This window comes from Chiloscyllium punctatum, chromosome 49 (genome assembly GCF_047496795.1).
Source record: "Chiloscyllium punctatum isolate Juve2018m chromosome 49, sChiPun1.3, whole genome shotgun sequence".
Classification (NCBI taxonomy): domain Eukaryota; kingdom Metazoa; phylum Chordata; class Chondrichthyes; order Orectolobiformes; family Hemiscylliidae; genus Chiloscyllium; species Chiloscyllium punctatum.
Window position 1 is genome coordinate 24,011,966 of NC_092787.1, and position 22,494 is coordinate 24,034,459.

General features: G+C 40.3%; 1 protein-coding gene across 2 annotated transcripts in view; it reads right to left on the reverse strand.

The window, feature by feature from the left end:
- Positions 1–9,631: 9,631 nt before the first annotated feature.
- usp20 (ubiquitin specific peptidase 20) overlaps positions 9,632–22,494 on the reverse strand; it is a 67,609-nt gene continuing 54,746 nt past the window's right edge. For both annotated transcript variants that reach the window (XM_072565881.1, XM_072565882.1), the window contains 4 exons: positions 21,115–21,217; positions 20,080–20,148; positions 19,646–19,834; positions 9,632–17,380 (listed from right to left, as the gene is read on the reverse strand). In XM_072565881.1, the coding sequence (XP_072421982.1) occupies positions 19,677–19,834; positions 20,080–20,148; positions 21,115–21,217 (330 nt within the window). In that variant the 3' untranslated portion in view covers positions 9,632–17,380; positions 19,646–19,676. The remainder of the gene's footprint in view (positions 17,381–19,645; positions 19,835–20,079; positions 20,149–21,114; positions 21,218–22,494) is intronic.

The following is a 22,494-nucleotide window of genomic DNA, read 5'->3' on the forward strand; positions in this document are numbered from 1 at the left end:
CAAATTCTACTATCTGCTGTGGCAGGTTTCGAACCCAGGTCCCCAGAACGCTACCTGGGTGTCATGATTGACAGCCTAGTGATAACGTCACCAAGCCATCACCTCCCCATTAGAATACTCAGAGGCAGTCCCTCAAATGAGAAGATGCTAAATCTCCTGTTGATAATTATTTTTCCGGTCCCTGAAGTGAGGAGATTCAGAATCCCTATTTATATATATTTTTCCCCACCCCCCACACTACTGCCAAACATTTATTTATATACATATATACTGCCACACCACCACCAAACAGCGGTGTGCTTATTCCTTACACATGTTATGTGCGTATAGGTGGAGGACACAGTGAAGAAACATCAAGTGCAGAAATCATATTCCACACCAGGAAGGAAAAAAGACACCAATGTGGCCAGTGACAAGCAGAGCCCATCTTTTAGGGGAAATGCCTACGTGATCGAAAAAGTGAAGGGGAGGGTAGGGATTAAATCAAAATGGAATTGGAGCGGGAAATAAAACACTCCACATAGCATGGTGCCCATCTCTCCGTGAAAACTTCAAGGGCGTTGGTGGACACCGCATGCTCCTTCTCCAGGGACACCCAGACTCTAACATAACCGCGGAAAAGAGGCAGGCAGTCGGCCCTAATGAACCCCTCCACAGCCCACTGCCTGGACCTGTTTACGGCCAGTTTGGCCAAGCCCAGGAGCAGACCCATGAGGAGGTCCTCTGACCTACTCTCCTCCCTCCGCACCAGGTGCTTGAAGATCAGGAGCGTGGGACTGAAGTGCAACCAAAAAACAGAGGAGAAGGTTTTTAAGAAAATCAAAAAGGGGGTGCAAATGCCCACACACAATGTATACATGACCCACAGACTCCACAGTACCACAGAACAAGCAGTTGGGCAGGAGATCTCCCGTTTACTTTTTTGTTCTTTTCGTTTTATATAAAGCCCTCACACTACCCTAACCACGGTAGTGCTTGTATTTTCCCTTGCACCCATGTTGTGTGTGCGCGCAGGTGTGAGACACAGTGAAAGACACAAGGTGTACAAATCTTCATTCACATTCCACCACCAGGAAGAAAAGAAACACCTAATTGGCCAGTGACAAGCAGTACCCTTCACATCAAAGGGCAATGCTGTGTGATCAAACAGTGAAGGGGAGGGCAGGGATTAAATCAAAATAGAATTGGAGGGGGAAATAATACACTCCACTCCCTGTGGTGCCCATCTCTCCTCTCCCTGAACAGCTCGAGGGTGTTGGTGGACACCGCGTGTTCCTTCTCCAGAGACACCCGGGCTCTAACATAACCGCGGAAGGGGGCAGATAGTTGGCCCTAACGACACTCTCCAAAGCCTGCTGCCTGGACCTGTTTATGGCCAGTTTGGCCAAGCCCAGGAGTAGACCCACAAGGAGGTCCTCAGACCTGCCCTCACCCCTGCATACCGGCTGTCCAAAGATCAGGAGCGTGGGACTGAAGTGCAACCAAAAGCAGAAAAGGTTTTTAAGAAAATCAAAAAGGGAGTGCAAATGCCCACACATGGTCCACAGCACCACAGAACAAGCAGTTGGACAGGAGATCTCCCATTTATGACTGTCAGCCAGGGGTCTTCAATTGACCCAGATTAACAACCCCAATCAAGGGTCTCATTCCAATCACCACAGGGTCCTAGTTAATAATTGTTATGAGAAATAATAGGTCAATTTCTTATACCTTACACAGTAATGTTTCAACAGGGCAGAAAATCCATTTTATCTATTTTGCCAACTAATAAAAGCATTTACATCTTGACCAAAGGCTGTACTCTGGCAGAGGGAATTTCAGTGAGGAATTCATTGTTTAGCTTTCAATAATTCAGACAATGAATGTAAATGAAATAAGGCTTGAAAATTGTCATGGGGCCTCAGTGAGAACAGAGAGAGCAACGGCCTGTTGGACAGGGAGCATGGCTCTTTCAATCTGCTCTAAGCTTCATGGCAACCAGTACTGCCTCAGATCTCGTGACTTTCACCAGATGTCTGAGTCCCACTAAGGATTTATTTCAAATCATCAAGACAGCTTAAATTTAATTGAAAACAGTTGCATTGGAACAAGAGGAGGGGAACCAGCCCATCATTTGTGTTCCATCGTTCGATTAGATACTCTATAAGACTCTATGTAGGTGGAGTTAAAGTCATAGAGATGTACAGCATGGAAACAGACCCTTCAGTCCAACTCGTCCATCCTGACCAGATATCCTAAATTATTCTCGTCCCATTTGCCAGCACTTGGCTATATCCCTCTAAACCCTTCCCATTCATGTATCCATCCAAGTCTTTTCAATGCTGTAATTGTACCAGCCTCCACCACTTCCTCCGGCAGCTCATTCCGTACACAGACCACCCTCTGTGTGAAAACGTTGTGCCTCAGGACCCTTTGAATCTTTCTTCTCTCACCCTAAACCTGTGCCCTCTAGTTTTGGACACTCCTACCCTGGGTAAAAGACCTTGTCTATTTACCCTATCCATGCCCCTCATGATCGTGTAAACTTCAGTAAGGTCACCCCTCAGTATCTGACTGTCAAGAGCAAACAGCCCCAGCCTATTCAGCCTCTCCCTACATTTATTCAATCATATTAAAATTCCATTGTGGTGGGATCTGAGCACCTGCCCAAACAGAGGCATGGGGGTCTATTGCTTACCAGCGCATCCTGTGCAAAAAAATTAATGGTTTCTCGACATATTCTGCAATAAAGGTTTGAGGGTGTCCATCTGTGACATCCCCTTTAAACTTATCCAAAATATTCACAACAGTTTCAGACTTAGGCAATATGAAAAGAATATTACATCATAGGAAGTCACAAAGTCCAACATATCCTTTGCCAACTTATTGGCAGGATTGTGCAATCCATTTCATAGCCCTATTCGGTTCCCCTCGTTTGCAAGACTTTTCTTTCTCAGTTGTTTACACAACTCCCTTCTGAAAGTCATGACTGAAAATGGGATGGAAGAACTTTCAGTAAGTGCATTCCAGATCACACTAACAGCCAGCACTAATGAGTATGCCATGTCTGTCTGACACTTTTGCCAATCACCTTAAATCTGTGTCTGCTGGGTTAATCAGTGAACAAGTGTGGTGAGAAAACTTGTAGATGATACTTAAATGTGTCAACACCTATTCATCACATTTGTGAAGAAATTCTTCAACTGGACAGAGTGCCTCAGGGATAGATAATCAAGCAGTCTTCAAACTTTAGTTCCTTTAACATTTACAAACTTTCTACGTCAGCATTTGGTTGATAAGGGCAACTATTTTCCCTAAATCCCTGTTACCTAGTGACAAAATTAATCTGACAGCAGTGGTGAAGATAAAGCTAAAGATCAAATGTGACATATTTATGTGATACCTGTAGGCACAGACATCTTCCGTCTTGGAAAATTAATTTATGTTGCAAGTAACAAATGGGTTTAAACCTTTAATATAGGTGCAGCAATATGTTGTTTCAGTTACATTGTACATTGTACAATTAGTCCAAAACCCTTGTAAAATAGTGGAAATGATTTGCTTTCAGAATCTATTTGGTGTTTTTAAAATCTTAACTGCTGCATAAGTACCTACCAAATTTAAAACATCAAGATTTGAATCTGTCCAAATAAAAACCAAAAGAACTGCAGATGCCATAAATCAGACACAAACAGTAATCACCGGAAACAACTCAGCAAGTCTGGCAGCATCTGGGGAGAGAGGGGTCTGAGGAAGGGTCACTTGAACAGAGACATTAACTCTGGTTTCTCTGCACAGATGCTGTGAGACCTGCTGAGCTTTTCCAGCATTTTCTGTATTTGTAATCTGTCTAAATTTGGCTCACTAATCACTTGACTTTAAGCCTCATCCAGAGTTCTGACATTTGTTTTTCTCTACATTGGGTTCTTAACATCTCCTGGGTCTGGTTGATTTCAACATACACATACTTAGTCAGTTACATTCACCCGTAGAGTCAGAGAGTCATAGAGATGTACAGCACAGAAATACACCTTTTGGTCCAACTCATCCATGCTGACCAGATATCACAACCTAACCTAGTCCCACTTGCCAGCAACTAGCCCATATCCCTCCAAACCCTTCCTATTCATATACCCATCCAGATGCCTTTTAAATGTTGCAATTGTACCAGGCTCCACCACTTCCTCCGCTAGCTCATTCCATACACACACCACCCTCTGCGTGAAATCATTGCCCTTTAAGTCTCTTTTTGTCTCCTCTAGTTCTGGACTCCCCCAAACCAGGGAGGGGGTTTTATTTGTCCTAGCCATGTCCCCCATGATTTTATAAACCTCTAAGAGGTCACCCCTCAGCCTCTGACACTCCAGGGAAAAACAGCCCCAGTCTATTCAGCCTCTCCCTATAGTTCAAAGATGGCAACATCTTTGTAAATCTCTTCTGAACTCTTTCAAAGTTTCACAATGTCCTTCGAATGGGAAGGAGACCAGAATTACATGCAATATTCCAAAAGTGGCTTGACCTACATCCTGTACAATAGTCAGTTTCTCTCTCTCTCTCTCTTTCTGTTCACAAAAGGAATTCCAAGTGTTTGCTTCAGTTTTCACTGAATCGGTCTCAACAAGTTATCAGAGCCTTCTACAGCACCATACGAGTTTAGACCAGAATCAACCCTGGCTGCAAGATGTGGCTATTTCCCCATGACAGGGTTGTGTTTATACTGAAATGCCTATTGCATGAATGATGAAAGACCCTGTAAATTTGCTCTGGAAATTTCTAAATGCTGAGACTACCAGTCACAAAATATATTGAGACTGCCTGGTCAGGTCCATGCCCCCCTACAACCCACCCTCCCATTCTGGCACTTTCCCCTGCCACCGCAGGAACTGTAAAACCTGTGCCCATACCTCCTCCCTCACCTCTATCCAAGGCCCTAAAGGAGCCTTCCACATCCATCAAAGTTTCACCTGCACATCCACCAATATCATTTATTGTATCCGTTGCTCCCGATGTGGTCTCCTCTACATTGGGGAGACTGGGCGCCTCCTAGCAGAGCGCTTTAGGGAACATCTCCGAGACACCCGCACCAATCAACCAAACCGCCCCGTGGCCCAACATTTCAACTCCCCCTCCCACTCTGCCGAGGACATGGAGGTCCTGGGCCTCCTTCACCGCCGCTCCCTCACCACCAGACGCCTGGAGGAAGAACACCTCATCTTCTGCCTCGGAACACTTCAACCCCAGGGCATCAATGTGGACTTCAACAGTTTCCTCATTTCCCCTTCCCCCACCTCACCCCAGTTCCAAACTTCCAGCTCAGCACTGTCCCCATGACTTGTCCTACCTGCCTATCATCTTTTCCACCTATCCACTCCACACCCCCTCCCCCCTGACTTATCACCTTCACTCCCTCCCCCACTCACCTATTGTTCTCTATGCTACTTTCTCCCCACCCCACCCTCCTCTCATTTATTTCTCCACCCTTCAGGCTCCATGCCTGTATTCCTGATGAAGGGCTTTTGCCCAAAACATTAGTTTTACTGCTCCTCAGATGCTGCCTGAACTGCTGTGCTTTTCCAGCACCATTCTAATCTAGACAAAATATATGCCAACTCTTTTACAAGATAAAAGCATGAATTTGTCACCAGACTTCCATTGTAATTGCAGAATATCCAGAACGGGAGATGTCATCACCATAGCATGGAATACCCAAACAGCAATCTTGCGTTTCACAACAAACTCCTTTGGGTCTATGTAGAATTGAGCAATGTATTTGTGAATATATATGCTGTTCTTGAATCCACCTTAATGGAGGCAGGGGAGAGCACTGGAAAGGGCACAGAGATTTACCACAATATTGCCCAGGCTGAATTTCAGTTATGAAGAGATTGGAATCAAATCCAGGTCCATGGTGGTGTGAGGCAGCAGTGCTAACCACTGAGCCATCCTAGACTACTAGACTAAGCAAAAAAAAACTGCATTTTTCTTTGGAACTGTGATATATGGACATCAATCATTTTGGCTTCAAACAACATTTTTAAAAAAGTGTGACAAAGACATTTAGGCAAAAGTTTTAAAGTAGGTTACATTTGCATTTGGTTGACAGGGGAAATGAGGTTTGGTGCAAAACTGGTTATTAGGAAGAGAAAGAAGAAATTAAGATCAAGCAATTAAATTACTTAATTGGATGCCTTCACTGTTAACAATAGCTGCTCAGCCACTTTCAAGCAGACTTTTATTGCACTCTGGACAAATGATTGCCAGTAACAGACTTTCTCCAGTGTTGGATCACAAATACTTCAATGTACAGCATGGAAACAGACCCTTTGGTCCAACTCGTCTATGCCAACCAGATACCCTAAACTAATCCACTCCCATTTGCCAGCATCTGGCCCATATCCCTCTAAACCCTTCCTGTTCATATACCCACCTAGATGCCTTTTAAATGTTACAATTATACCAGGCTCCACCACTTCCTCTGGCAGCTCATTCCATACACACACCACTCCGCTGCGTGAAAATGTTGCCCCTCCGGTTGCTTTTAAGTCTTTCCCCTCTCACCTTAAACCTATGCTCTCTAGCTTTTGGCTCTCCTCCACCTGCGGGAAAAGCCCTTGACTATTCACCCTACCCATGCCCTTCATGATTTTGCAAACTTTTATAAGGTCACCCTGAACCTCTGACACTCCCCCCTGCCTCGTGTGGCAACAGGCACAGGAGAGAACAAAGGAAGGAGGAATGATGTCTGAAAACATGGCTACTGCACCACCTAGTGATAGGAGATAGCAATGGATAGCAACATTTACACAGGTTAGCTTAAAATATCACATGAACAATTTATCAAGTATATAACTCTTCATTTTATTTGGGGTCGCAACATTTGCTTACGGATCGTCCATCTCTCTTCCAATGTTACTGTATTTAAAACCCTCATCTGATCATAAGGCCTTCTCCTGGCAGTCTCAAATGAATTATTTGCATCACTGTAGGTCATGCTAAGCCATTCAAAGCTATGGATCAAATCCTAGAAAACGTGATTAAAGTAGTTAGGTGGTTGCCTTTGACCACTGCAGACTCAACGGGCCAAAGGGCCTTATGTGCTGTGGCCCTCTATTACTATGTTCATCTGCCCTCCCAGTCTCTATACAACATGACCATAAGAATTTTGATCTTCTCTTGGCTTTCTTTCCTTCTCCCACAACCTTCACTGGCTCCCTGATGCTCTGGCTTCTGTTTTTCTTTTCCCACCACTCCGTATATCTATCAACTCTGACCTGTAAATGAATGAACCTGCATTTATGTAGCACCTATCACAACCTCAGGCCCTCATTGCAAGTAGTATCGATATGCAGAGGAATCTGGGTGTCCAGGTCCATAGATCACTGAAGGTTGCAACGCAGGTTGATAATGTAGTAAAAAAGGCTTATGTCATGCTTGCCTTCACTGTGTATAGTTTTGCTCACCACACAACCAGAAAGATGTGGATGCTTTGGAAAGGGTACAGAAAAGGTTTCCAGGATGTTGCCTCATATGAGGGATTTCAGCTATGAAGGTTGGATAGACTGGGTTTGTTTTCACTGGAACATAGTAGGTTGAGGGGCGACTTGAAAGAAGTTTAAGATTGTGAATGGCATGGATAGAGTGGAAAGTTTGAGGCTTTTTCACAGGGTGGAGGTGTAAATCAGTAGGGGATACAGGTTCAGGATGCAGGGTAGGGGGTGGAGTTTAAGAGAGATGAGGGGCAAGTTTTATTTTTACACAAAGGGTGGTGAATGCCTGGAATGCACTGCCAGAAGTTTGCAGATGACACCAAAATTGGTGCCATGGCGATAAGTGAAGGTTATCAAAGACTACAATGAGATCTTGATCAATTGTGTCAATGAAGAGTGGTAGATGGAAGTTAATTTGGATAAATGTGAGGTATTACATTTGGTAAGACAAACAAGGGTAGGATTTGTACAATTAAATGTAGGGTCTTTGGTAGTGTTGCAGAACAGAGACATCTATGGGTTCATGTGCATAATTCTTTGCAGTTTGCAACACATATATAAATATATAGGTGATTAAAGTAGCAGTTAGCATGCTTCCTTTTATTGCTTCGACCTTTTGAGCATGAGTTGGGACAAACAGGAGGGGGTTTTAAGAGGGATATGGGCCAAATGCTGGCAAATGGGATTAGGCCAGATTGAGTTGTCTAGTCAGCATGGACAAGTTGGACCATAAGGTCTGTTTCTATACCATATGACTATTACCAAACAATGATTAAAAATATTTTTTTTTGAAAGACACTTGGAAGAGTCACTCTCTCAGCACCACTCCCACATCTTTTGACAAACTAAAGCTCAATGTCTCAATGACTACCGCTCAATGGCCCTACGTTCGGTGGTCATGAAGTGCTTTGAAATGTTGGTCATGGCATTAATCAACTCCAGCCTCCCGCTACTCGACCCACTTGAATTTGCTTATCAAACCAACAGATGCACGTCAGATGCCAAATCATTTGCCCTTCACTCCTCCCAAAACATCTTGACACCAAGAACAGCTATGTAGGAATCCTACTCATTGAAGGCTGAGCTGTAGTCAACACTATTATCCCCTCTACACTGATTACTAAACTTAGTGATCTCAGACCAAGACCACACTCTGCAACTGGATCCTCAGTTTCCTGACCCACAGGCCACAATCAGTGGATGATTGGGGACAATATTTCATCCTAACGCTCAACACTGGAGCTCCTCAGGGATGCGTACTCAGCCCCTTACTGTACTCACTGTATATCCAGGACTGCGTCGCCAAATACCAGACTAATGGTATTTACAAGTTCGCTGATGACACCACCATAGTCAACTGAATCTCAGATGGTGACGAAACAGACTACAGACTTGGAAAAAATGGTGCACTGAGAACAACCTAGCTCTCAGTGCTGGCAAAACCAAGGAACTCATTATTGACTTTTGGCAGGATGTTATTCATGCCCCCCTATGCATTAAAAGCACAGAGGTGGAACGAGTGGAGAGTGTCAAGTTTCTGGGAGTGGTCATGCACAACAAGCTTTCTTGGACTCTTCATGTGGACGCACTGGTTACAAAGGCCCATCAACATCTCTTCTTCCTCAGGCAGCTGAGAAAATTTGGCATGACGGCAAATACCTTTACCAACTTTTATGGGCGCGCCATCGAGAGCATTCTGTCTGGATGTATCATTACCTGGTATGGCAACTGTATCATTCAAGATTGTAGATGGTTACAGACAGTGGTGAACTCGGCCAGATAATCACAAAGGGCAACCTCCCATCTATAGAATCCATCTACCAGGTCCACTGTTGAGAAAAGGCCGCCAGCATTCTCAAAGACTTACCCCACCCTGGCAATGCTTTTCCACGACCTCTACCATTGGGGAGAAGGTATAGAACCCTGAATACATGCACCAGCTGTTTTCGAAACAGTTTCTACCCTACTGTTGTTAGAATACGGAATGGCCTCTTAGCAATAGCCTCTACCTGTGTTTTTGTTTTGCCGTTGTTTACTTATTATTTACTTAACTTTGCTACTTAACTCTGATCTGCCTGTATTGCTCGCAAGACAAAGCGGCCTCGATAAGAGTCGAGTCGATTCAATTCAATCTGAAAACAAAATCAAACCAACACTCATTGGAGTTTTCCTTAATGAACCAGTGTTTATTTGGATAACAACTTGCATGGAGAGCTGTATTCATTTTAGCTCTGGAGCAGGACACTAGCACCATGTCTAAAATCTATTTACATATGCCCATGTGAAGCAAATACAATGGAGACATTAGTGCTGGTTGATTCCATACAGCCCGCAGGTCAGCAGATGCTTGAGAGGATGGTGTCCGCTAAGCATTGATTTGGTGTCTTCAGGTGACTCTTTATTCTACAAATGAGCTGCTGAAAAGTTAATTCACTGAATCTGCTTTGGCAAATAGTTTTAGATAATTCAACATCCACATTTAATACGTTATGCATTAAGGAATGTGTGTAATAACCTCCCCTGTTTATTTGGTTCAGCTTTGTAACCAGGGCTCAAAAATCAACAAATCAAACTTGTCCAAACATTGAGATATTGGGACCAAAAAGATTCTGAGCGATAAAAAAAAGGACCAGAAATACCCAAAAATTTCTCTCATCCAGAAATGAAGTTATTAATGTGTACATTCTGTTTATCAGGTCATTCCTTTTTGCAATTAAGAATGAACTGAATCATTTTCGTACATCAAAATGATAAGGTAGTGAAGAGCAAGCAAACAATGTCCATGTGAGATTTAGTTTTCTCCATCTGAAGGAATTTATCAGAAACAATACACAGATTACAGGATAATCATAGAATAATGCATAGGATTTCCCTTTCCCTCAAATTCAGAAAATTATTTCTGAAGCCTCAACTTTAGAGTATTTCAAATCTCTCCTTAGTCATGAAGGCCTCCTCAACAGCATGGTAAATTGGTCTAAAATGAAAATGTGCTAAACTATGATGGTCGACTAGTTGATATCATAGTTGACAGTCACACCTTTTAGAAATCTTATAGCCAAACATTGATAGCTGGGTTCAAATCACAAGGTGGCTCAAGATGCTGATGTCTAACATTGGAAATGTCAAAACAAAAATTAGGTTAGCCTGCTTACATGAAGGAATGTTTTCAGCTTCATGCAAATCTCAGTGCAAATTCTGAATGAGCCACTCTCAATGGAATCTCTTAAATTGGGGCAAGAATATTCTAAGTTAAAAATCACACAACACCAGGTTATAGTCCAACAGGTTTAATTGGAAGCACACTAGCTCCGAAAGCTAGTGTACTTCCAGTTAAACCTGTTGGATTATAACCTGGTGTTGTGTGATTTTTAACTTTGTACACCCCAGTCCAACACCAGCATTTCCAAATCAAGAATATTCTAGACAGTGCACTTGTTATTAAAAGCAAAATACTGAAAATTTGAAATAAAACCAAGAATTGCTGGACAGATTTGCAGAGGTCTAGGAGTATCTGTGGAGAGAGAAAATGTACTAACATTGAGACCTGTATGCCACTTCTTTTTAACAAAGTCAAAAATGTTAACACTGTTTTTCCTCTCTCTGCTGATGCTGCCAGACCTCTGCAAATCTCTTCAGCAGTGCCTGGTTTTATTTCAAATTTTCAGCAGTATCTTGCTTTTAATAACAAGTGCACTGTCTAGAATATTCTTGTCCTATTTAAGAGATTCCATTGAGAGTGGCTCATTCTGAATTTGCACTGAGATTTGCGTGAAACTGGAAAAACAATGCTGGTGAAACTCAGCAGGTTTGGCAGCATCTGTGGAGAGACAAACAGCGTTAACATGGAGACTTGTATGACATTTCTTTGTGATGAGTTTTGCCAGCACTGTTTTTATTTATTTTTGTTAGTAACCCATGGGAGCATGTCAAAATTGCTCTAAGTTGGCACGTACAGACAAGGTTATGTGCCAATACAGTGGGATCTTCTGTAAGAACTCATTTAGAAAATCCTGCTGCCTTTGTAGGAGTTAAACATGAGTGAAGCTTTAAACTGGATGAGAATTTCAATATCCAATTAGTATAAGAGGATTTTCTGCTACAGTCAAAACACACTGATGCAGACAAACATTGCACCAGTTGAACTTCCAAAGTGAGAATTGTGATTTCAGCAATTGAAGCAACCAGTGTATTGCTACATAGTTAAACAATTCAAAAAATAAAGCTGTTCGATGCTAAAGAAATTTGAGTTTATACCATAGTGAATTGGACATTCATGTAGATTAGTCTTTGCCATGTAATGATCGCTAATCTTTTTCTCATCGCTGAAAACTCTTTTTAATGGTTACTAAATCAGCCTTCTGACAAATCTATTTGCCACACAAAAACTAGCTCTTTAGCCATTTAATGACATGTACAATGCAGACTCCAGTCATACAAAATAGTTTATTTTCTAAACAAAACTTGGTTTCTAGCTTTGCAAATGGTGATCATTAAATGGAAATCGCACATGACAAGCTTCCAGCAAAGTGACATGTGGGACTTTTTAAACTTTGCCTCAAACAGAGTGGATGGGGAAATGGAATAAAACCAATCCTTTCACTAGCATGGAGCTAAGTCAAGTCAGAAGTCACATGACACCAGGTTATAGTCCAACAAGTCCATTTGAAATCACAAGCTTTCAGAGTGCTGCTTCTTCATCAGGTGAATTCACCTGGACTATAACCTGGTGTACAGCGATTTCTGACTTTGTCCACCCAGTCCAACACCAGCACCTCACATCATGGCTGAATAAAGTGGCCCCATGTGGTTTGCATGAATGTTTGTGAATATTGGAAATATTTGGAAGTGAACAACAATAAACAGACTTTGAAATAAATACAAAAAATATTCTTAATTTTGCTAAAATTGGTCAACTGGCAATAGTTCAGGCTGTACAATTAAATGAAGGAGGAATTAATAAAGCTATTCATGCCATTTATTTCACTTTATTTATGCACTTAACAGCTCTGCATTACTTATGAAGCAATAATGAACCCCATCATGTTAAGTGTACAATTGTGAGAATAATTTAAGTTTGTAATTTGCAGTTGTTACACAAGATAAAGATTACAGCAGATTAATCCCATCTTTACAAATTGTGTCAATGCAACACATTATAACACTGAATCAGCAGTTCAGCCAATGCAAGAGATTCACATTCCATTTTACAACTAGAGTAGCAAAATTGGATCATATTGAAACCTTAGCAACAGGGCAGCATTTTATATAGGCCTTTAGGCATAGATAATAGGTTTGGTAAAAATTAGTCATACACTCTGATTAAGTTTCAAAACTTAGAAGGGAACCATATAAAAGCAGTTAGTTAAAGGAAGTATCCTGCGAAAGAGAGATTAAGGAGGTGGGGCACCAATACTAACAATTCTCAATTTTCTGCAATATGGAAAAGATCTAGCCTCTTCACATGCCTTGTTCCATGGACAAGGGTAAACCTTCAACCTAGGAATATTATTCATCTCTCAGGGTGAGTGACAATGCCATTACTTGCAAACATTCCTGCAAGCACTCTACAAATGTAATCCACCAAACAGGGCAGTATCACGAACTATCTAAAATAAGACTGATCAATATCCATCCATTAGAGAAAATGGATCACCTACTCCTTGGTCCTGATAAGGTACACAATACACTGAGCATTTGGACCATGGGAAAAAAAGAGGTTGCTGTTCAGTTACTCAAACCACTGTCACTTGATCAGACTATGGCTGATCTGTACCTCAGCTCCACTTGCCCAGTTATGTTCCATCCACCTCACCTTCACCCAAAGAAATTCTACTGATCTCAGTCTTGAACAAAGAAATCACCGACCTAACATTTGCATCTGGATTTCCAGATTTTCTTTATCCTGAATGGAAACATATCACTCCAGAGCTGCAATTTTAAAAGATGTGTTACCTTGTTCTGGATTCCAGAAGAAACTTTCCTGTACTTACACCACTGAATCTCTTTAAACAGCTCAACTAAGTTTGTAAATTGAATGCTTTCAATCTGGGCAACTGGACAACCAAGATTTTTGGTAGTACTTTTTAAGAACAAAAATTCTGGAGAGTATTCAGTTACAAAAATAATTTGCACAATGTTTTCTTCTTACAAATATTTTTAAACCTATCTGCAATAAAAACAAGACTTTGCACAAAGGAACTTGACAGTAGGAAATTACTCCTTAGATGCTGCACCAAAATATATAAATCTGGCTGTAGACGAAGGCAAAATACACCAGCCTGAAAGTATATGACACACCTATTCAACTGCATAGACACCAAGTATATTACAGCTGTGAATATTGTGCAGCTTTCATAGAACCATAGAAATATTAACACAGGAGGCAGCAAAATAACCCACTGTTGATACTGAGACCATTCTGTTGGGTACCACTCTTTGCTGTATATTCTCAGAAAAGGGGAAAGGACCATTTTAAAAAGGTAACACAGCTAGTGTGCATCAACATCTTTCCCTCCCTGCTCTATACCAAACTGCCACACAGATATAACTTCAGGGGGAATAAAAATCAACACTGGAAGTTTTGTACCAGTGAATTGGCTCCTGTACCTCTTAGGTTAGCTTGATTTAAAGGCTAAGTATTTTCTTCTCTGTGAAATATTCTATCGTTTTACAAACTTCCACTATTCTAACATATTACCAGTCTTGCACATTCATATCTCTTTTACGGTGCCTACAGCTTAAAAATACCTACAAACTGTTGTGAATCAATGCTGGAAAATTTTCACTGCTATTAATTAATTTACATCTCAAAAATATACATTGTGAACAATGCCAAGAACAATCTACTACTGGTAACCAACAGGGCCAAATTTTGGTGGATTTACAATTTAACCCCTCTGGGCACCACACCCCTACCCCAGAACTCATTAAACAAAAAAAAAACAAAAGTGCTCTTTAATTTCATTACAAGTAAATATGTAATATCTCATACATGCAAAACATGTACATGTGCATATGAGTGACAGAAACAAACATTACACCCCAATACTGGGATACTACTCTAATCTTTCAAATCATGGAACTGAATTTTCAACTATCTACATAGGACAGTTGAAAAATAAGTCATTCAATTTATAAATTCACTTCCAAAAGCAAATAGCTTTAAATGTTATTTCAAGGGAATCTACGAGATCATGCATCTCTCTGTGAAGTGGAGTGGTGAGGGGTAAGGAAAGAAAAAAAAGAGATGGTAGCCTATGCAAAATAATTTGAAAATCAAACTGGTTTCTGCAATAAATCGATTTCTACACGTCGAAATGCAAAGACTGGCTTACAATTTGGTGGGTCAGGAGTGGTGACAAGACAAAGGTCACTGGAGTTGGCCAAGCAGCTCATCACTTATTGTTTTTAATCTGAAGTTCAATATCCCTTTAGCATTCTCTTCCTCTGCAGATTCAGACAGGCTGATAAATCTATGTACAAACATTTACAGTCCACACCCAGCAAAGCCACCATCCATTCACTAAGCACCCCCTCCCATTATCTTCTTTGACCCTCTCTACAAGTGGAAAGATTTGTTTTTTTTGTTCCATTCCGAGAACGCACAAAGTGGACAATAACTTTCATACAACAAAACAAGGCTAATGTCAACCAAAGTTTCGGATCCCAAACTGGCAAAGTACAACTTACAAATTCCCCAAACACTCAAATTAATAAGTTATTGAAACCATTTTAACAGATTGTTAATATAAACACTGGACCTAGAGATTTTTTGTTCAGTTAAATATCTAAACTGTACTTTATTGCATAAACAGAAATATCACTTGCTTGCGATCAGGGACCCCAGTTTTATCAGAAAAAGTGGCAGGAAGCTGGACAGATCAGGATCTGCAGACAGAACAAGTCCAAAACTTGACACAGTGAGGCAAAGGTAGAACACCAGTAGTTGATAATGCAGAATGTAATGTACAATTTTTGCCCTGGGGTGTGGGCACTAAGCATCATTTACCATAAGTAAGGTGCAACAATTTTTAACACAAGACTATGAACAGAATAGCGCACCTCAATTCAACTGAAATACTTCCTGACTGATCGACCTCTGACCAGATTAAGCCACGTAAAACAAAAGATCAAACTCGAAAAGATGTAAACCAATGTCAGGACTTCCAGCTAAGGAGAAAGAAGAGTGATAATACTCTATTTTCACCAAGGGTTCATCCAAGGAAAAATGAATATTTTGCCTATAATTAAACATTTCACACATTTTATGAGCTATTGGAGGAACTGGTGCAATATGAGGTTTCAGTCCACATTGGAGACAATTGTTTAAATGCTGTCAAATTCAGAATTATTGCTGTAATGCTCATAACTGCTAGAATTTAGCAAACCAATTTGAAAATTGAAAGTTGTTTAAAGTGAATCATCTAAAGCAAGTAACACGGCAAGATAAGAACTTAATGCATGTATCAGCTAAGTAAACGAACCAAGAAGCGACTAAAAAACTCAAGACATGTTTAATTAAGTTAGTTTGTCAGAGGAAAAGGTGATACAGACCTTTGAGCTGCTTCACTAATCAATAACATCAGTCTGACCTTCTTCTTACTCAACTCTATCTTCTTGCTCTATCCCCTCATGTAGCAGAAATTTTCAGTGATTCACAATCCTGAGTGAATAAATTTCTCATCTCGGTTCTACACTGCCATCTTTGGAATTCTCTACCGCAGTGAGCTGTAGATGCTTAGTTGTTGAACATGGCCAAGGCAGATTTCAATAGATTTTTTTAGATACCGATAAAGTTAAGCAATTTGGGACAGCATAGGAAGGTAGCATTTGCATGCTCAATCGTGATCATATATATCCTGCTGTTTCTTTATATTTATACTCAGAGACAGAAATCTTAACTTTTTTTTATGGAATGTGGTGGTTGACTATAGTTTTCTATTCCTTTAACTTGGTGTGGTCCTTTCTTCTCGATCACATGACATCCTTAAGATGAATGCTTACACCAAAACGTATGCGCCTAGGGATTAATCAGAGGCTGCTGCAACTCCTCCATTAGGCAAGATTTTGAAGATGCAAATTGAAGATTTTTCCTTCAATGCAGAACTTCAATCTTTGGCACATAATTAAAAATGCGTTTTGGAATGCCAATGACAGAGCAAATTATAATGAAAAGCACCCCCTTTGGGAACTAGTGCTCTTTCCCTGGTCATCTGCTTTAACTCCTATACATTAGAAAAAAATTAAAAATTAAGAACAAGCTAACCTGCCTACAAGTTCAAATTCCAATGATAAAGTGATACTCTAAACCTGCCTGACCCCACAAATTGGGAAATGATGCATAGGATGGGACAGCATAATGAGCTCAAGAATAACAAAACAAAAATATTTACATGTGCCAAGATCAATAACCTGCTGCATAGATTACGTCAGAAAACAACAGCATTGACCAGTGTACCCAGCTGACATAGCCAAACCGCTACCAAAACCACTGGGAGAAATTCTCTCTCCAAAAAAAAACCAACTTGTGAAGACTTCATTTAACACTCAGGCTTAAGATCATGATGCATCTACATCATCGTGATATTGCAGGCCCAAATCACGAGTGGAGTTAAGATATACAAATGACAGACCTGCTTGGTGTGTTTTATGCATACACATAGGACAAACAGAAATGTAGACTCTACTTAAAGGAAATATAATCAGACTTATCCAAGTACAGCATTAGTGTATCCACAGCGCTCTCTACTATGCATGGCATTATGTAACACACTTCTTTTTCTCACCATACGTTTAGTCAGAAAGAAATAAAATAGCTTAAAAAAAATTCTACAGTTAAATTACAAAGTGCTCACATAGATTCATCACAGGTGCAAACATTGCAGTGCTCATGTCCTTGATCTCAGGATCACAGCCTGTAAAACAAAGATGTTCATCCTTAATTGGTTTCATTGTTGATGGTGATTAAACAACTGCATCAGCAATTCTGTGATCACCTTAATTTTATATTTCAATCAATCATACTTTTTTTTTTCTACACAAACGTCTTGACCTAGGGAGTGCTCAGAACTGGAACTTCCAATCACAGTGAGTAGGAAGGTGAGGTAAATAACAAGGATGATTATAAAAGTAGCAAGATATTTAGGAAGCAGGAAGGGATAGACTACACAGATAAAGCTAGATGTACATCAGCAAAATTTTGCAGATCCATAATAAAAATTCAAAATGCTGTAAATAGATAGTTGGGCAGCATCTGGCTTTAACTGGAACTGAGAATTCTAAGACAAAAGATGCAAATGTCTGCACAGCACTGTAATGCTTCCTTGACCCAAAAGAACCAAAACATTATCATCCAGTTGAGATATAAATTGCTTCTCTCTTCACAAGTACTGCCCAATTAGTTAAGTAATTACAGGCTTTTTCTGTTTTGATCTCAAAGTTTAGGTAAAATCATATGTGAGCAGACTCATAGTATTAACAATGGTACAAACCAGTTGGGAGAAAGATGGGGGCATGTAGCCATGTCACTGGACAAGTAATCCAGAGACTCAAGTTAATAGCAGGGCCAAGAGTTCAAAGTTGCCACAGCAGTTGGAGGAATTAAAGTTAAATCAAATGTGGAATTGAAAGATTGCTTCAGTAATGGTGACCAGGCATCATGAAACCACCACTAGTATAAAAAAGCCTAATGGCTTTTAGGGAAGAAAATTTGTCTTCAAGTGATTGCCCTGGTGGTTGATTCTTAGCTGGTCTTTGAAGTGGCCTAGCAAGTCTCACAATTCAAAGACAATTAGGGATGAGAAACAAATGCTGGCCTTGCTGGCAAGGTCCTAATCCCATGAAATGATTAAAAAATGGTCTGTTTCTGTGCTACAAATTCTAAACCATAAGGGGACAATCGATATCCATGCTTTTGTCAATACTGCTATGACAGGGGAGGTGTGTATGAAATAATTCTCGTTCTTATTTTCTCACTTCAAGTGTTTTTGGAGAAATATGCCAATTCTACAGATCAGGGATGTAAGGTACTGGCACATAAACATGACATCTCCCATGCTTGGAATTGTTGGGCTCCAGCCTAACACTGGATGACGACCAAAAGATTAGAGAAAGTTTCTGGCACAGAATGTCAGGGCTGTTAAAGACTTGGTGTGAATTCAATATCAACATTGAGAAAATAAACAAGAACTGCTTTCTTTGTCTCTAAACCTCATTAAACTATTGCTTTCATGGTTGGTTTCCCATTTTTCTTTATCTTGCATTATTTCATCCAAAACACAAATCTCCATATCCTCATTTACATTAATGTCTGTGTTTGTTGATCCATTTCAGCTCCTTGGTCAGCAACACCTCAATTTTAAAATGCATATCTGCCTTTCAAAAACCTTCACAATATTATTTGGGTGGCACGGTGGCTCAGCGGTTAGCATTGCTGCCCCATAGCACCAGGGTCCCAGGTTCAATTCCAGCCTTAGGCAACATTCTGTGTGGAGTTTGCACATTCTCAGTGTCTGCCCAGGTTTCCTCCGGGTGCTCCGGTTTCCTCCCACAGTCCAAAGATGTGCAGGACAGGTGAATTGGCCATGCTAAAAAATTGCCCGAGGTTAGGTGCATTAGTCAGAGGGAAATGGGCCTGGGTGGGTTACTCTTTGGAGGGTCAGTGTGGACTTGTTGTTTCCACACTGTAGAGAATCTAATCTAATCACCTTCCCTTATACGATCCTTCATATTGGCAATTCAGCTTCATGTGCCTCAACAGTTCTTGCTTCTAATCATTCCACTGCTGGTGGCTGTGCCCTGAGATGTCCAGCTGCAAACCCTGGAATTCTCTAAACAAGCCCATTTTCCCTCTCCTTTAAATTGCTCCTTAACATCGATCCCTTTTGCCAGATTCCCTGTCCTAGTATTTACTTGTGTTTTGATTTATTATGATCATCCGAAGCAACTCAGGACTTTTCACTACATTAAAGGCACTATGTAAATGCAAACTGTTGGTGACATTGTGTATTATTTGGAACAAAAGTTTTCTAAACTTTGTACAACGGTTGCATCTAAGCAGAGAATGTAGGAACAGAAGTAGATAATATAGCACATCAAACCTCTCCACTAGTCAGTTAGATCATGACTGATCTGTAACTTGACTCCATTTAGAGCTTTGCTTCCTGCTATTCAGAAAGTACCTTTCAACCAATTCTTTTGGCAGATCTAGGGTCACATGGCTCGGGTTTCCGCTTCTATTTTCCGTTCTCCCTGTGGACTATCCAAGTCAGCCTGAACAACATTCTGTCGCATGGCAATTTCTGGTCCACCACCATAAATTGTGAACAGATAGTTCCACGTTTCCTCTGATATCTGACCGTAATCTGCACCTACGATAAAACCAAAGAAAACAAAGACAAGCAAGGATTTAACAGGAGAACCTTGTTCAATACCACAGGTTTTACCTGTCACCAGTTTTGGTTTCCAGTCCCATGTGCATGATTACTCCTTTTCCAAAACACACTTATTTAGGAGATAAGAAAATTATACCAGCTGACTCGATATCCTGCTTTGGAACATTTTAACAGTTGTTATTCTCTGACTATATAGAATCTAAAACTACACAGATCCATACCTTGTTTAAGTTGGACATGGCCACCCTTAATGATTGCAATTTTGCTGTTGTCTATCGGACCTGGAGGCTCTGGAAGAAGCAAAGAAAACTAAATAATTCAGGCGAGATTTTTGTAGCAGCTTCCAGACAAATATATTGCAGTTTTTCTCACTTCTAGAAGAATATATTGTGAAAGCAATAAGAACAAAGTCCAGTCAGAAAAGGTCATTCAGACCATCAGATCCACTGAAGCCAGAATTCACATATGACTATATTATTATGAAGTCCATCCCTCCCATCCATTAATCCAACTCTTCAAGAATCCTTAAATATTCCTCACTTTCAAAAATAAATAAAAAAGGCAATCTTACAATATTTTTATTGTGATCATAACTAATTCAACATTTAGTGACATGGAATTATAAGCTATTTATGCCCACTGTTGAAACATCATGGGACTACTTGATTGGCTGATTACTGTAATCTGTCAGCAACATTATCAACATTATATCAAGACAACCAGGATGGCAACAGACAAAACTTTAACTTCTGACTTCAGTACTGACCAGAATGCCGACAGTAAACATCATTTTACTAGTCTACTCTTCCAGTTAACTGCAAGAATTAGTACCCTATGTAACGTCAGTAAGGATGGTCAGATTATTCTGTAGAAATACAGTGAAACCATTCAAGTCTCCAATGTGCTCCAAATTCATGAGTAAGCCAAGCACTGTATTTAAAATTGCAATAAGCAGAGATTTAGTCTGTAATTACTAGCAGGAAGTTTCTTTTGGACTCCAGGATTTTAACTTGTTGGCAAGAGCCAGAGGTAAGTAGGTAGTTGTTAGCTATAAAGAGATCCAGTTAAAACATAATTTTTTTGGATCCCAACGTCCACGCAATAATTGGACTTTCACTGCATTTAAATTTCCAGAGGAAAAAGAATATTACGTTTGAACTTCAAACTTATTAATTCATTAGTTACATACCACTGAAATTCAGAGAGAAAAAAAGATATTCTATTTCTAATGGAATATGCCATCTATTGTTTCTTACCATTATCCTTGCCTTTAACGAAACCTTCCCACTCTCGGAACCACTGCATACTTATGCAATAAATAACACTGGGAGATTCCTCAGCCTGGAATGCTTTGTTTAGCTGGAATGAAAATAATGAGCAGAGGTGTTAAAGAACTTTGTTTACTAACCACTGTCAGTTTTTTTGAGGATATTTTGTTTGTACAAGCTAATGGAGTCAAGCATTTTAATTTTTCTCTTCCCAAAACATCTCACACCATTCTCCAATCCACAAATACAAGCAACTTTATGTTCGACCAATACTGCTTTCGATCAAGCTGCAGATGATCTGGGACCTAGTCCTATGTGTTCCTTCTGCCAAATGCAGTGAAGATGTTTGGATGCTGGGGAGACAAGAGCCAGTTTATTTACAGTCTCCATCATTTCTTAGAGATCACTTGATAAGACCATCTATTAAATACCTATGGGTTTAGAAACCTGTCCTCCAAGTTTCCATAGTCCTGTATGGTGACAACCTCTGCCTTCCTCAGGTTTCCAAAAAACGATCTTGAGAAAGGATTTTTGTTTTAAGAAGCTTCTTTTAAAAAGGACAGAACCAGCTGGCATGTTTTCCTCAACTCAACCCTGCATTTCAGTTACCCAACTGTCTAACCAATGAAGTACAAACCCTGAGAAATTAACCAGTTAATGTAGATTGGGTCTAATTGGTTAGTTCTCGGAGAATCCACGTACAGGCACACTGGTTAAATGTTATACTGTTCCATTATTCCATGTATCATATTTCTAGACTTATGCTCCTCTGTTGGTTAAATTCCCTACTTTGCCACGATAATTCAGTCTCACTAATTTCAAGGGTCATGAGTACCTGAGGAAGAAAACATACAGCCCCAGCAAAGGAACCATGGAAATTAGAAAGGTGGAAGAGGAGCAACCAAACATAGTACACTTTCATTTCACCTTGAATCAATTATACAGAGCCACAGCGATGAAATCTTGACTAAGTACATATTTATCTTTGTTCTTCCAAGATAAAAAGTGGTATCAAATACAGAGCAATAACTACTTCTGTTGGATCATCTGGGCTTTGGTGCAGATTTCATGTTTCTCTCTTTATTCTTTTGAATCTGTTGCACTTTCTAGAACCTACCTAAGACCAGGACACAATGTTTCAACACTGGATAACATCAGCTGCATTCCATGAAATGACACATGCAGCTATGCCTAATTGGAAAAAGGTTAAAAATCATTAATTTTCTCAGTTCTACCACTACTAGGTTGAGACCTGCAATCCCAAGAATGGTACTAATTTGGATTGGAGATCTGATAAAAGATCTTTAAGGCAGAACAAAGAACTCAAAATCAATTTTTCAGTAAACATGAATAACCTGCTCTTTCTTA